This window comes from Mobula birostris, chromosome 6 (assembly GCF_030028105.1).
Source record: "Mobula birostris isolate sMobBir1 chromosome 6, sMobBir1.hap1, whole genome shotgun sequence".
NCBI lineage: Eukaryota > Metazoa > Chordata > Chondrichthyes > Myliobatiformes > Myliobatidae > Mobula > Mobula birostris.
This window is the reverse complement of record NC_092375.1, coordinates 31,474,916-31,491,291: the sequence shown is the minus strand read 5'-3', so window position 1 is coordinate 31,491,291 and position 16,376 is coordinate 31,474,916. Positions and strand designations below refer to the sequence as shown.

Here is a 16,376-nt window from a genome sequence, read left to right as displayed (position 1 = left end):
GCAAATAGGTCGAAGTGATAGGGAAAAAGTATGGCGCTGGAGGCTGAGGTAATAAAATGGGCAATGTATAATAAGGATAAATTATATTGTAAATAATACGGATAAACAGGGATACATATATCGACAACAAAATTGAAAGGTTTTTATCTGATAGCTATCGAGGAGATGCGGTTCCAGTACGGTCGAAGGGCAAATATTTCGGAGTTAAATTAATATCGCAGCTGCACGGAGCAATGGGATTATTCAGCAAGTTCGTCACGACGTATTTGATCTCTCTGGTGTACAATACAGGTTTTCCCACGCAGCAAACCACGGCAAGGCTTCCACCAGTATTGTTGGTAAACGCATGCCATTGCATACGGAGCAGTTAGTTGCATCAAACCAATATTAAACAGGACCAACCAGCGTTTTCGGTCCCGGTGGGGTATTCAGATTTGGCCAGACTATGACCAGATCTCAGTTCGTGTTGCTCTGAATACGGGGACTTTACACTTACACGTTACTTAAAAACTCCAACATTTATAAGTCTTCTATAACCTCAGTATGTTCATTGTTGGAAGTTGTTAAACTAAAGGTTATTTAAGTCCGACACGGTGTTCCTTTTAAAATGGTTGAAGCCACGTTACTATGCCGTTTTTCACAAAAATATGCGGCCCTTTTGAGGTTAATTCTTCCTATGTATGGTGTTTAATAGTTTGATCTTCTCTGTCTGCACTGTTTTAATGTAACAAAATACCGCTCATTGACACACAAACCATGGACAGCTGCAGAAATTTCAACGGAGAACAAATTCATAACAAGCTTTTGTACGTCCCGGCAGATGGTTTGAATCTGCTCCGTCAACAATTGCTTCGCCGAGGGAACCACACTGCTTATTGTTTCTGTGTAAAGAAAAATGACTAGATAGTTTTTTTTTCCCCTCTAGAATCGTTTTGATTGGTTTTGGAAAGACCGCGGTTAGCGTGATACTACAGTCTAGAAGAGAATAGTTATTTTTAAGTAAAAATTGAACCAAGGCGCGAAGTTGCTGAGAATTTGTTTTCCAGAGCAGAAGGCTGCAGTTACAATAACATTGTCCGTTGATCAGAAGTTGAAAGATCATACATGGAGTTGTAAACAAAGTTTTCATCATTTTTATTAACGAGTTTTGTATTTTATTATACAAATACTGAAATTCGCAGAAAGAATTTTGCTACAAAATGTTCCTTTTTGAATTTTAATACGCATTTTCATTATAAACAAAGAACAATATATGTAACATCTCGGAAAGAATATGTATAACACAGAATCCTGGCTCCATTCATTAAAAAGTGTCTACTTTCTTTCTTTTATAAAATTTCCAAAACTGATGATAGTGTTACCATGTCATATGTTACAGGGTGTAGTTGGGTTGGGGTGGGGGTGGGGAGAGGGAAGGAGAGAAGGAACTCTGAAACATCATTCCTTCCCGGAAGTATTTTATCTTTGAACTCACTGGCAGATGATTTATCGGTGCGTCACTTTTACTTTTTCTTCTGCTTTTTTTTGTTTTTGGTTCATCTACTGGACCACCGACAGAATGCAGTCCGTGTAAAAAAAATATAATTCCGTGCTCTTCCCTATAGTTGAAAAACATCACGTTGTCATCTCCATTAACGAAGAATGGCTATAATTCCCAAATTACAGATTGATTTTAAAAGCTTATAAGACCAAAATGATTCAATTGTACAAACAGACCAAAGTAAAAACATTAATGATCACGTTATTGGAATGGAAGGTTCCATAGCCTTCTAAAAGATGAATCTATAAGTTTTCCTCTTTTGAAGACGCTATAAAATGTTGGAAATATATCAGAATGTCTTTTCCATCCTAACAATGTAAAATATGCTGAATCTCAAAAATCAGGGCCATTGTGCATCTCCTATGGTAAATAAAGAAAATGAAAAGAGTTTAAACCTGCTTTTTTAAGGACATGGTAAAAGTGCTGTTGCAGTCCACAAATGGTTAAACTATATTTAAATAAGTAAGAAGAAATGCAGAAATCCCTGGTAGTGTCATATTACATTTTTAAACAATCACAGTATTCGAAATTTATTTTAAAAATCCAACACTTCACATAATTCTTAAAACATAAAAATAAAAACATTTTCTGTTGTGCCGCATACAATATTCCAACCAGTGCTTCACCTTCAGAAAATGTACAATGCAAATGTTCACTCCTCTTGTGTTTATGATCCTCTAAGGCCATCAAATATTATGTAACTCCATTATGAAACACATTGTTAGGCACTGAAAATGTGTATTTTTTTCTAGTTGCAATAATAATTATTGATGCACTTCATCATTCTTCAAATACGACACATGCCAACAGTTTGCTTTTCCATTTACTTTAAATAAAAAAGCTGGCAGCTTGTTCAGAATAGAATCCCATTGTTTTTTTCCATCAAAACAATCCTTCTGAAGGTAATTGTTCCAGACCAATTCTATTCCATCAGATATCATGGTTATATTAATTTCTTTAGCGACGGAAAGATCCACCATAGAAGGGGTTCATACCCAGATGAAGTAGAGACATTTAAGAGGTTGCAGAACAAAGTAAGGGAACTATGGGCTAAAACCAAGTGTGCTCCTTGCTTTTCTCTTGATGTAGGAGTCCTGAAAAAAAGAATTGGAAGTATTTTAGCAATTGCTTTAAAATATAATTTTCTAATTTATCAGCAATAATCTTAAAATTATCTATACTCTATTGGAACAAAATATTTTTATAAAAATTGACCCTCAAACTGATTTCAAAAATGAAAATCTTTAAGCATTCATGGGATAAGAAAGGGTTAATCATCAATTTGCATCCTCTCATAAGATCAATCACACAGTTCAACGTTAGTTAACTCCATAAATGGTTCAGAATATAGAGAAAGTCTCAGATTGTATCATCCATGAGTCTGAGTATCAAAGTGATTGATGACTTCACCGTTGTCATTGTGTGAACCTTACTTTAAACTACAAACAAACTGCAGTACAGAGTCATGTAAATTGACCTTATTTATTCCTTATGACCTCCAAGGGGATCACAACCTTAATGACCCAGAGAGCTATATTTGCTGGAGCCAGGGCTTTATGCTTTGGCTCTTGGTAGAGTCACCCATGCCAAACAGATCAAAGGGTAGAGGACAGACTAAGAGTGGTCCACCAGTCCTCTAGGTTTGGGGGTTCAGCTCAGGGCTAACAACCCTGACTGGTAAAGTAAAATGGTTATGGAAACAACAGTGAAGAATCGTTCTGCATCTGAGTGTGATGGTCTCCATTTGGGACTTATGTGACTGACAGTTGTGAAAACTGAGAGGAAGCTACCGACATGAAGAAGGAAGCTCTGAACACCACCAGAGATGAAGGACCATCATTGCTGCCCTAAACGCTGGTGGTGTAATGGGGAGTAAGTAAGCATTCCTTACGAGTTACTCTGTTCTAAATGGGATCTTGAATTCATGAGAAGCAGAAAAAAATAACTAAAGACCAGTTAGGACAGCTAAAAATTAAAAAGGCAGGTGACAGAGCAACTATGCAAGAGAAACTCTTAAAATTTTAAGCTGGAACTTTGAAGGGAAGTTTTCTGTGGGGGAGGGATGAATAAAGCAAAGGGAATATCTCTGATTGGGTGAGACCAAAAGATCGAATGTAGCAGATACAGTAGCAAATAGAATGAGATTATGCTTCTATATATATATATATATATATATAATGTGTTGTGAAAACTATGGTATATGCACTAGTATGCACTAATAGAAAAATGGAAATTTGAGCCAATATCATTTTATCAATATCAGAAAAGATATTGGCCCAAATCTGCAGAGAACCACAGCAGAAAATGTAGAATTTCCACACAATCTGATAAAGTGCAAGATCCAGACGTTATGTTGAAAGGGCCAAAGCTGAGTTTTCACATTACACTGAAGAAATACCCTCTGGGATCTTGCCCCTGGTCAGACCCAGTGCTGGATTTGATATCCCATAACTTTTCTGGGGATTGTGGATCTATGGGTCAGGAGGCGATGGGAAAATACAGCATTGTGCAAAAGTCTTAGGCACATATATATAGCCTAAGACTTTTGCACAGTACTGTATATTGGTTAAAATAGGAAGGACTTGAGAAACAGAAATAAAATTACTTAGCTTTGTATTAGCTCAGTAGCATTATGAGTTATTTGGTAACTGGAAAGTCATAATATACAGTACTGTAGATGGTTTTAGTTTTGTTTTGAATTCAATGTTTTCATTAACTTTAAAAAATTTATTCACTTTAATTTTTCAAATGTCTTGGAATATGTGGAACACATAAAGACAATTAGAAATTGCTCGCAGATTTACTCTGAAGCCAAGGCTTTGCCAGCATTCAGAACTTTCAAAATAATTTTAAGATGGAGCTTCTCATTGAACTGCAAGGGCTCTGCTGCTGCTGAAATCAAACCACTGGAATTCTGGGCATCTAGATCAGGTAGGAATGGATATGAGGAGACTTTGGATAGTGATTCCAGGTAAGAGGAGATATTAGCAAGACTCGCATGGATAATTCTGCAAATCCTCATAGTCTGTCCCTAGGCAACTGAAGGAAATTGCAAAGAATAGACTAAAGCACTGGAAAAGCTTTTTTCCTAACATTCTTGGATATCTAAAATGTGCTGTAATGGTTGGAGGGCAATTTTTCATTCTTCTGTTGAAAATAGAACAGAAATGTAATTTAGCTTGTTATGACATTGATAGTAACATTTAATTTAAGAAAACCTATAAAATCATAATTTTAGAGAATTTGTGGAACTTTGAGATTTAGAAATATAAAGTGATGTTGAAATGCATTATAGATTTTTAACACCTGCTGATCTTAATACTCTAAAACTATATACTAAATGATTTAGATTGCTAAATGGAAAACAGGAGGTGGGTGTAAATGGATTTTCTTGGGAAGCTCATTAGAAAAGTGCATGATATTATTATGGATGCAAAAATCAGTTGTTAAGCAGAAAATAGAGATAGTATACAATTTAATTCTTAACCTGAAATGTGAACTCTGTTTCTCTCTCCACAGGCACTGCCTGATCTGCTGAGTATATCCGTGTTACTTTGCGTGTGTGCATGATGCCAGTATAAATGCAAAGTATCTAAAATGAAGAACAATTGCAAAAGTTATAGTCCAGAGTCATTGCTTTGTTACGGTATTTCTGTTTCTTAATTTGGGCTTGGACTTTGAGTTTAATATTAACATCTAACAATGAGCCAAATCAAAGTGGTTGATAAACAGCAAGAAAAATTATAAAAATCTTTAGGACAGCCAGCAGATGGACAGACTGCTGGTAAGTGTAAAATGGAAGAGTGTGATTTATGGTGTAGAGAATTGATCTGAAAGTTTGGTGTAAAAAATTATAATATGTGCAGAGGAACAAAATGAAACATGTTCAATATGTACTGTCAATATTTGAAAGTGAGAATTTAATTATCAAAATGCATTGAACATTTTGTTTTAAGATGAATAAAGTACAAGACTGATTAGTGTAAAATTTGTAGAGCATAATTGGCTGTAGCTATAATAGTTTGCAGGGAGGTATTCACTGAGGACAACATAATATTCAGATTCATTTGAGAGAGCTCAAAAAGGAAACAGCCCATGCTTGTGTACAGTAAGATCCAAACTACATTCAATCTTAGGCTGATAAGTGACAAGTAACATCTATACCATGCAAATGGCAAACAAATTACTATTTGGAACATGACCCATGGTATTCAATGGCTTTTACTGAGTCTTCCACCACTCTTGGTCATCAATGAACTGAAACTCATTTGGGCTACCACATAAATATTGTGATTGCAAGAGCAGGTCAGAGTTTGGGTAGCCTGCGGTGAGTGCCTGCTCTTCTCATTCCCCAGCACTTATTCACCATCTATAGGATACAAGTCAGGGATGTATGTATGCTGCTCCAGCCATACAGAAGAAACATAGCACTATCTAAGACAAAGCAACCCACTTCATTTACACCGATCTCCACACACCAAATATCCATTCCCTCTACCAACAGTGCACTGTGGCTACAGTGTAAGCCATCTACAAAGTGCACTGAAATTATCTGCGTAGGTTTCTCTGAGAGGGTAGCTATGGTATTTACTATCAAGAAGGTCCACGGTGCATGGAGACATCAACACTGCAGAATCTGCTCCAACTCATTAATCATTCTCGGGTGAATTTCATTGTACCTTTATCATTCTCTGGATCAAAATCATGGAACTTCTCACACAATTGTATGGTGGGAGTGCCTTCACCAGAAGAATGACCCATCCCTAATTGTTAGGGTAGTCGAAACTGACTTTGCCTGGAAAGTCCACATCCTAAAAGACGGTGAATAAAATTTGTTTTGGAAGGATATTAACATATTACAGCATAACTATGTGAATCTTGAGAGGCCAAAATTATGATTTATAAGGGTTATTTCTATTCAACTGGTTATCTGAGAGTTTTATAAAATCCTTAAATGTTTTAAGTGAATTGAATTGACTTTATTTCTTACATCCTTCACATACATGAGGAGTAAAAATCTTTATGATATGTCTCTGTCTAAATGCGCAAACATAGTAATTTATAATAAACAGAACAGTCAATAGAGGTGGCATGAATCCAAAAGTATTCTCGCTGGACAGAAGAAACAAGGGCGTTAGTTTAAAATAAAGATAAAATGATTAACAAGGGTTGTAACAAAAAGCAGTCAGGATTGTTTGAAAAAGACTGTAGGATGTTGCCGGGTCTTCAGAACCAGAGTTACAGGGAAAGGTTGAAAAGGTTAGAACTTTATTCCCTGGAGCGTAGGAGAATGAGGGGAGATTTGACAGAGTACACAAAAATTATGAGGGGTATAGACGGGATAAATGCAAGCAGGCTTTTTTTTCCACTGAGATTGGGTGAGATGTTTAAGGGGAACGTCCGGGGGACAACTTTACCCAGAGGTTTGTGAGAGTGTGGAATGAGCTGCCAGAAGAAGTGGTGAATATGGGTTCGATTTCAACATTTAAGAGAAGAAATGGAATGGAGGGGTATAGTCAAAGTGCTGGTCAATGGGATTAAACAGAATAATAGTTTGGCATGCAGTAGATGGGCCAAAAGGCTTACTTCTGTGCTATAGTCTCTGGCTGCAGGATGGTTTGTGGTAAATCTGGATAAAAAGGAATGACATGAAGCAGAAAAGTCGCAAACATGATTATGAAAGCACAAATCCAGATAAGTTACGCTGAATGGATTTTGAAGTACTGTAAACTTTGATTCATTTTATAACATTGATTGCAGCCTGTACCATCTCATTTTTGCTATTCTGTGAAAATATTTAAATAAATGTCTTTCTGATAAATAAATTCAGTTTCCATCTTTCATCTGCAACTATGAGCAGGAGCACAAATTGAGATTGACACTGCAATAAAATATTGAAGAAATGCATCTGAAAGTGGTATCTTTCAGATATTAAATCCCACCAGCTCTTGCTCTCCCGGGTAGATCTGAAGTAATATTTCAAAGAAAAGTAGTATCTTATGGTGGACGATCTTTCTCCCTCATCAGCATCACTAAAACATCGTCTTGTCATTTGGATGAGTGGAGCTCTTAGAAATCGGCTGCATTAATCCCTTACATTATAAGTGATAGAATGTGTAAAGTGATTGGCTCTAAAGTACATTAAACCGTCCAGAGGACAAGCGGAGGGGTTTGGGCAGGGTGGAAGGCAGTTATGCTATGCAGAGAGTTCAGAATATAAGCATTTCTTTTTTACACATTCCATGACAGCTTTAATGAAATGTAATCTTACGTGAAATAATATATGAAATAACAACTGAAAAGGTACTGTTAATATTTCGTGCCACTAATTATTATAAGCTTCTCACCTGCGTCAACTCCCTGCGTAACGTCCAGGGTTCCATGAAAGGCTCCAGTCCACGGCGAAGAAGCCGCTGCGGCGGTGGGGTCTGTCTTTGTGATCTCGCCTGGCCCTGCAGCAATCCTAGCTGCCCTCACCGACGGCACCAACAATGACCCATAACGAGGGTCCAGATGCGGGTTATGATGGTGGGCGTGGGCGTGTGGGTGGTGCACGTGTGGGTAAACGTCGTGCACAAGTTGGTAGCTGGAACTCCCTTGCGTTGCCAACGTGTAGGGCCACGCCTCAGCATTTGGTGGGGGCGCGCTGGGCTGGTGCAGTCCATGTCCAGGCCAAGCCATGGAGTCGTGGGAATGAAACACACCGCCAGTCGCAGCAGAGAAATCGGGATGACTCCCACTCAGACACGGTGGTGCCGGGGCCTGGTAGGTGCTACTCCAAAAAGAAGCAGGGAAACTGTTCTTCTGATTTGCAGAAACCGGTAATCCTTCTGGAGTCGGGGGGGGGGGCGGTGGGAAACACGAAATTTATATGTTTTGTATTTTGTTTGTAAAGTGCTACAATGTAACTACAAAGTCTTGAGCAGGAGAATGAGAATGTATGATAGAGATGATATTCTGTTGAACAAAGGGGCGAATGGATATCTACATGGTGCTTAAAGCTGCATTTTTAAAAACACACACACAAATCCTCGCAAACACGTCTAATCTAAAAATATTTTGAGAGTTATAACGTAATCAAGAAAACAAAAGCTGATCCAAACTCTCTAAATCCTCCCTCCCATCTCTATCGGTGGATGACGCCACTGATGGGAACTGAATTCGAATGAAAGTTAACGTGCAACTACGGTCTTGGAATAAAACACTTCATCTTTCGTATCTATAGTAACTATAGTGTTTAGTGGTCTAATCCAAATCATAATTTGCTTAACTGCTCATTGCCTTCATCGTCCTAAAACAAAGACGTAAAATTTTAGATATATGAACCTATTCGGAAATATTGTTTGCTAAAACTGGATCAGTCCAATATGATGATTGCGAGTTGGCTCTGGGAATTAAGTCTTTCCGGTTGCTACACACAGAATCGGTTGTCCTGGTTGTTTCAATTAATTGTGTAATCTCTTGAGTACAAATTATCAATGGCCCAGTCGCTAAAATACGTTAGCAGAAAGATAGGACACTTTCTGGTTAAGAGTCGTCAGCATAAATGGATCTTTGTCAGATTTACAAATTACAGTCAGGGAAATAAAAACTCCTGAAAATATCAGTGCTATACTTAAAGTACGTGTCCTTTCCAGACACTGCCAGAAGTAAATAATTTTCTGGCTACCTACTTTGTGAACTTGTAAACTAATTGTTGTAAATATTGTTTGGAATTGGCGAAAATAAGTTTTGTCCACTTTCTCGCCTTTTGCTGGATGCGTAATATTGTCAAATGGTGGTAAGTAAGACCACATAATATAATCTCTATCATAGGGATCTGATCTAATGTTGGACCTTATGTATAATTCTAACGATCTTTTTTTTTATTAAACAGACTTCTGGCGCGGAGTATTCCAGGATGTTTTTGTCTCCTACCACCGCTGTAAGTTCGGGTCGACAATGTTTTCTTCTAACTAAAACGTCCATGTAAAATATTTGCCAATGACAGTTCATTGGGTTCGTGTGCTTTTTTTTTGTTTTCATGTGTTGCTGATCCTACCTTTCCATAAGGTGCTGGATGAAGCGCGGGTCTTCGAGCTCGGGTTCTCCGCGTTGAAGTGGCTCAGAGCCCTGCTGAAATGCTCATCCACCACGGCGCCGATGTCTCCCTGGAAATATGTGAGCAGCACGCATCTGGAACTTATGTACTCTGCCTCAGGAGGCTGCTCCTTCTCGTTTTCTTTGCCCTGCGAGTTGCCCTCCATTGACTCCTGCATCTTGCCGTACAGGGCTAACTTCTGCTGCGGGGACACAGGAGCCAAAGGCAGTTCAGGCACAGCCTCACCCTGGCACATCAGCAATATCTCGTCACGAAACTTCCTCCCAGTGCTCCACCGGCCTGCTGCGGGAGCAAGTTACGGCCTTAAAGTATTGCGCCCCCTCCCCACCCACCCACCAGCCAGCAAAAATGGACAACTAATTCCTGGGTATGCACAGCAGAACATTACAGATAACAGGACGCATCAAACTAGAGCGTGAACCTTCTCTATTTCTGAGGTTAAATGGAATGCAGGAAGATCCATAAGCAATGGGTGTTCAAAATATGTCAGTGATCGGTTTTAGTGGAATTCTTACTGGACAGTATTATAAAAGTACTTTCATATAGCCGGTGGATCTGTATTACTGGAAATATACATGAATCCCATATCCCCAAATGAGTTACAACAATGCAAATGTTCAAGGTGTGTCTTTACCTCGGCATTGCGTGTGCACCGTGTTTCATGAGAAACACTTGTTGAATTATTTATTTTTAAAAGGAAAACAGAACTCAAGACCTTAAGTTCCCCTCCTTTCACGTTGAATGCAAGGTTTGCCTGCTTTATGTTATCTGGAATATCGTTTCCCAGAATACCCAATCTCAATCTGTCCAAAATGTGTCACTTTCCCACGGTTTGTTACTGTGGTCCAGCGAGTCTGCTGCCAGAGCCAGTCACATCTTGAATAAGTTTAACGTGGCATTATGTCCGGTGGAACGGTAGCACTATCCACATAGCTCCGCTGTTAAACACCGCCGTGTTATCCTCGTTTACCTCTGTCATTATCCATGTGGACTACCCATTTTAGTTATCTAGATTTGCTTAATCGCCTATTTTGTGTTACAGGGCGTTACTGTGTCCATTTCAACTAAGCTTGTTGATCGATTTCATATTTACTCCCTGTGGGGACTCGTTTAAAATGACTGATTTGAATATCACTGCAAACTATTTGTAATATTGGGTGGCGGGGGGAGGGGAGAGAATTTAAGGGCTCATATCGAATCCATCTGAATTGTGACTTTACACCGCACTATTACTGAAATTGGCAATTTATTTATCCTGTACTTTACTCCATTTCACTGAACAACACTATCTTAAAACTATCGGCCCACTTATCAATTTTAGTGTGACGTTTTGATCACAGAAAGCGCATTACATCAAACTCTTTGGCTGTTATGTCCTGAAATTTGCATACAGGAAGACAAATCAGTTTCTTTCAGTCGGGAATATTATATACACTAATTCTAACTGCCGGTTTTTTTAAAGTTTCTGAAAGTACTTTTGGTCTTGCAGCTAAAACTTTATAGAGAACACACCCCTCCGACCACGGGCTGCTATGCGGAGAATTTCAGCGCAAGCTTGTCAGACATATCAAAGAGATCGCGTAATGTGTTGTCAAACGGAATGAAGAAACCACAGCGGAATGTGACAGCTGACTCGGAGCCAGTTTACAAGGCAGCTGCGAACTCGCCTCTCCTTTTTCTCTGTCTTCCTCCCTTCGGCCAGTTGGTCTCAGTCGGAGGCATTTCAGCTGTTTTCTTACCTGCTGGGAGTGGTGGTGGTGGTGATGGTAATAAGCTGCGGTGTAGGCGGCTGCGGCTGCTGCTGGGAAGTACTGGTGCGCTCCATAAGACTGATGATACATAACATCCAGACAACTCATGACCGACCTGATCACCCGAATTGAACGGTGGCAACAAATGCAGCTTAAGCCTCAGACTGGTCGCGATACACACATCCTCGCTTTCATAAGTTGTACGCTCGAGAAGGGGCACAGAGACACAGAGAGAGAGGGGTGCAAAGTATTAACATAAACACAATGCGAGTACCCTCCCCGCCTGTCGGCTGCTGGGACTCTGAAAAGTTTGCAGCTGATTGATCGAAGCATCAGCAACCCCGCCTGCACAAACTGGGCTCACTTCTGATTGGCCAATACATGATCCTTAATAGTACGTTTCATTGGGCAAAACATCGAGAGGCCCCTCCCATTTGCAATACAAAAGAGTTTCAACTTCATCTTTAGGTACTCAGGGTTTTATTCTAAGCACTAACCGAAACTATTATCACAAACAAGCCCCGGTTCTGTTACAGATGCAGTTACAATTCAGTACAAAACATTAAATGTGTGCTTGTACGTTTAATAAAGGATCATCAGAGAGTGCTCTATGTTTGCCTTCAAAGTTTCTGAAAAGGTGCTGGATGAATGGTTTCGAAAGAGTCGGCAAGTTTAGGGCAATATTGGCAGTTATGATGCGAAGCGTCGCACGATAACGTTGCCGCGAAGAACATTGTTCGTGTCGTAGGTCGGAGTTTCCCGGGCAGCTTTGAATCACATTGAAGACATTGGCATTCGAACTCTGCAGATCGATAACTTCTCGATTCCGATAAAGGGTTTCAGCAACTGTTTATTCCCCTCCACAGATGCTGCCTGACTTGCTGAGTTATTCCAGCATTTTGTGTGCGTTGCTCAAGACCCTTCCCTGAGTCAGGCAGAGTGTCCGCAGCCGTAATTTTACGTATCGGCGCATTTAAGCAGCTTGATTTCATACACGAAGGACCTAGTGCCCGATTTAGGTAAAGGGCCTAAAGATCTCCTTCTTTTCCATTATGACATTGTAAGATTTCCATTTGAAATGCCTAAAACGAAACACGCACCCAACTCATTTCGTTTGTTGCTTTTTTTTGCTCGAACAATGCGATAATTGAATTTCAGGACTTGGTTTCATTACAGTTTAATTGCACCAAATTGGTAACTCAAAGCTACAATGAAATGTTTTGATTCCTTCCTCTCCAAATAAATTCTCTTCCTCGACCTCCCCGTTCTTTGCTGGTATTGCAAAAATGCGTCCTCTCCTACAGCTCTGCCTGGTGGTGTTGCAGCCGAACTATAGAAGAGAAAATCTGCAGAAGCTGGAAATCCAATCAGCACACACACACACAGCTGGAGGAACTCAACAGGCTAGGCAGCTCCTATGGAAAGAGTACTATCGACGTTTCGGGCTGAAACCCTTCGCATAGAATGGTTTTAGCAGAGGAGGAAGTCCACCTTATCTACATCTGTTCTCTCCTAGAGAAACGTTCAAGTTCTATCAACTAGCCGTTTACCCGTACCCGCTAGTATCACATTAGCAGGTCGTATCTTCCAGGTTACAATCATATACTGCACAGAAGTGGTTCTACTTCTGTCATTAGTTCCCACCCGCTATTATACACCAGTCGTTTCTAATGCCTAAGCTCCCTCCACCAAAGCCCCTATGATCCACCCTGGTCACACTTATCATCATTTTATATTCTATCAAATTCCGCCCCCCATCTTTTTTTTTTAATTTCTTCCTTTCTCCAGCGATGCAGGACGAGCAATCCCCGACAATCCCGATTTAACGCTCACCTAATCATAGGAGAATATATTATTCACGGGGCCAATTAACCTATCCGGTAGGTCTTTGGACTGTGGGAGGAAACAGGAGTACTCGGGAAAATGCACGCATTCTGCTGGGAGGACGTACAGACACTTTACAGAGGAAGCGGGGATGGAACTAAAATGCACCGAACTGTAATAGGGTCACACTAACCACTACGCTACTGTGGCGCCCAGTCTCTCAGAAGACAGAACATACAGCACAGTCCAGGCCCTTCAGCCCGCGATGTTGTGTCAAACTTTTAAACTACTACAAAATCAATTTGCCCCTTCCCTCCCAAATACACCTCCAGTTTTCTTTCATCCACTTGCCTAAGTGTATTGTGAATGTCCCTAATGTATCTGTCTTTACCACCACTCCTGACAGTGTGTTCGATTAACTTATCACTTCCTGTGCAAAAAAAAACTACCTCTGACATCTGCCCCATACTTTCCTCTAAGCGTCTTAAAATACAAGTATGTCCTATTCTATCAGCCATTATCATCTTTGGATGGTGGTTTTAGGGGTAGGGAGTGTCTCTGGCTGTCCACTTAAAGAGGATAACTGCACTCATTCTATTTCTGGTGCCCCACAACTGATGGTCTCACCTCAAGGATTCTTTATCTTGTTATTTCATGCTCTGGTTATTTATTGCTATTTATTTGCATTTTCACTGTTTATCGATCTGGTTTAGAGTTATTGTTCTATAGATTGGCTAAGTATGCTGTTCAGAAAAAGAATCTCAGGGTGACATGTATGCACTCTGATAATAAATTGTACTTTGAACTTTATTATCTTGTATACCTCTCATCCTCCTTTACTCCAAAGAGAATAGCCCTAGCTCACTCAACCTTTCTTCATAAGACATGTTCTTTAATCTCTTCTCCAAAGGAAACAGAACCTTCTCTTACTTAGCCTTTTAACTGCAGTACCTCATCTCATTTTCTAAAATCATCTCTATACCCTTTCTTACACCTTCACATCTTTCATATATTGTGGTCACTAGAACTGAACACGGTCCATTGTTTGAGGCAGTTTTATAAAAATTCTGCACAACTTCCCAGCTTGTATACTGTTAGTTCAGCTTATAAGGTACAGAATGTGTCTGTATAATTCACTGATTCCTCAACTTGCCCCACCTCTCCCAATGATTTCTGCTCCCATACCTCCAATTCCTTCTGCTCCTGCATCCCTTTTAAAACAGCACCCTTTACTCTGTATTGCTTCATCTCATTTTTTCCTAACAGAATGCATCACCTCAAATATCTCTGCATTAAAATATTTGGTACGTGCCTCCACATTCCAGACGACCATAAGTCACAGCAGCAGATTTATAGGCCATAAGACCATAAGACCATAGGACATAGAAGCAGAAGTAGGCCATCTGGCCCATCGAGTCTGCTCTGCTATTTAATCATGGCTGATTCTTTTTATTTTGCATCCTCAACCTCAGTTCCCAGCTTTCTCCCCATAACCTTTGATGCCATGTCCAATCAAGAACCTATCAATCTCTGCCTTAAATACACCCAATGCCCTGGCCTCCACAGCTGCATGTGGCAACAAATTCCACAAATTCACCACCTTCTGGCTAAAGAAATTTCTCTACACCTCTGTTTTGAAAGGGCACCTGAGGCTATGCCCTCTTGACTGAGACTCTCCCACTATGGGAAACATCCTTTCCACAGCTACTCTGTCCAGGCCTTTCAACTTTGAAAGGTTTCATTGAGATCACCCATCCTTCTGAATTCCAGCGAGTACAAACTCAGAGCCATGAAACGTTGCTCATATGATAACCCTTTCATTCCTGGAATCATCCTTGTGAACCTCCTCTGGACCCTCTCCAATGCCAGCACATCTTTTCTAAGATGAGGGGACCAAACCTGTTCACAATACTCAAGGTGAGGCCTCACCAGTGCCTTATAAAGCCTCAGCATCACATCCCTGCTCTTGTATTCTGGATTTCTGGAAATGAATGCTAACATGACATTTGCCTTCCTCACCACCGACTTGACCTGCAATTAAACCTTTAGGGTGTTCTGCTCAAGGACTCCCAAGTCCCTTTGCATCTCAGATTTTTGGATTTTCTCCCTGTTTAGAAAATAGTCTGCACATTTATTTCTACTATCAAAGTGCATGACTATGCATTTTCCAACATTATATTTCATTTGCCACTTTCTTGCCTATTCTCCTATTCTATCCAAGTCCTTCTGCATCCTGCCTGTCCCCTCCACCGATCTTCATATCATCTACAAACTTGGCAACAAAGCTATCTATTCCATCATCTAAATTATTTATATACAGCATAAAAAGATGTGGTCCCAACACCGACCCCTACGGAACACCACTAGTCACTGGCAGCCAACCAGAAAAGGATCATTTTATTCACACTTGCTGCCTCCTACCAATCAGCCAATGTTCTAACCAGTAACTTTCCTGTAATACCATGGGCTGTTAACTTGACATGTCCACAGATCCCTGAAAGTTGCCTCACAGGTGGATAGGGTAGTTAAGAAAGCTTATAGGGTGTTAGCTTTCATAAGTCGAGGGATAGAGTTTAAGAGTCACGATGTAATGATGCAGCTCTATAAAACTCTGGTTAGGCCACACTTGGAGTACTGTGTCCAGTTCTGGTCACCTCACTATAGGAAGGATGTGGAAGCATTGGAAAGGGCACAGAGGAGATTTACCAGGATGCTGCCTAGTTTAGAAAGTATGCATTATGATCAGAGATTAAGGGAGCCAGGGCTTTACTCTTTGGAGAGAAGGAGGATGAGAGGAGACATGATAGAGGTGTACAAGATAATAAGAGGAATAGATAGAGTGGATAGCTAGCACCTCTTCCCCAGGGCACCACTGCTCAATACAAGAGGACATGGCTTTAAGGTAAGGGGTGGGAAGTTCAAGGGGAATATTAGTGGAAGGTTTTTTACTCAGAGAATGGTTGGTGTGTGGAATGCACTGCCTGAGTCAGTGGTGGAGGCAGATACACTAGTGAAGTTTAAGAGACTACTAGACAGGTATATGGAGGAATGTAAGGTGGGGGCTTATATGGGAGGCAGGGTTTGAGAGTCGGCACATCATTGTGGGCCGAAGGGCCTGTACTGTGCTGTACTATTCTATGTTCTATGTTTTATAAGCAGC

At 40.3% G+C, this 16,376-nt stretch overlaps 1 protein-coding gene across 4 annotated transcripts; it reads right to left on the bottom strand.

The window, feature by feature from the left end:
- Positions 1-1,182: 1,182 nt before the first annotated feature.
- Positions 1,183-11,718, bottom strand: vgll3 (vestigial-like family member 3). Of its 4 annotated transcripts, none has more exons than XM_072262224.1 (5): positions 11,381-11,718; positions 9,582-9,822; positions 7,888-8,370; positions 5,028-5,132; positions 1,183-2,634 (listed from the first exon to the last, which is right to left on the bottom strand). In XM_072262224.1, exons 1-5 carry the CDS (start codon positions 11,498-11,500, stop codon positions 2,591-2,593), a joined length of 993 nt encoding a protein of 330 aa, XP_072118325.1. In that variant the 5' UTR covers positions 11,501-11,718; the 3' UTR covers positions 1,183-2,590. The 4 variants fall into 4 exon arrangements, with proteins under 4 accessions (XP_072118325.1, XP_072118327.1, XP_072118326.1 ...); XM_072262226.1 differs by having other exon boundaries at positions 7,888-8,367; XM_072262225.1 differs by having other exon boundaries at positions 9,582-9,819.
- Between the last annotated feature and the right edge of the window lie 4,658 nt (positions 11,719-16,376).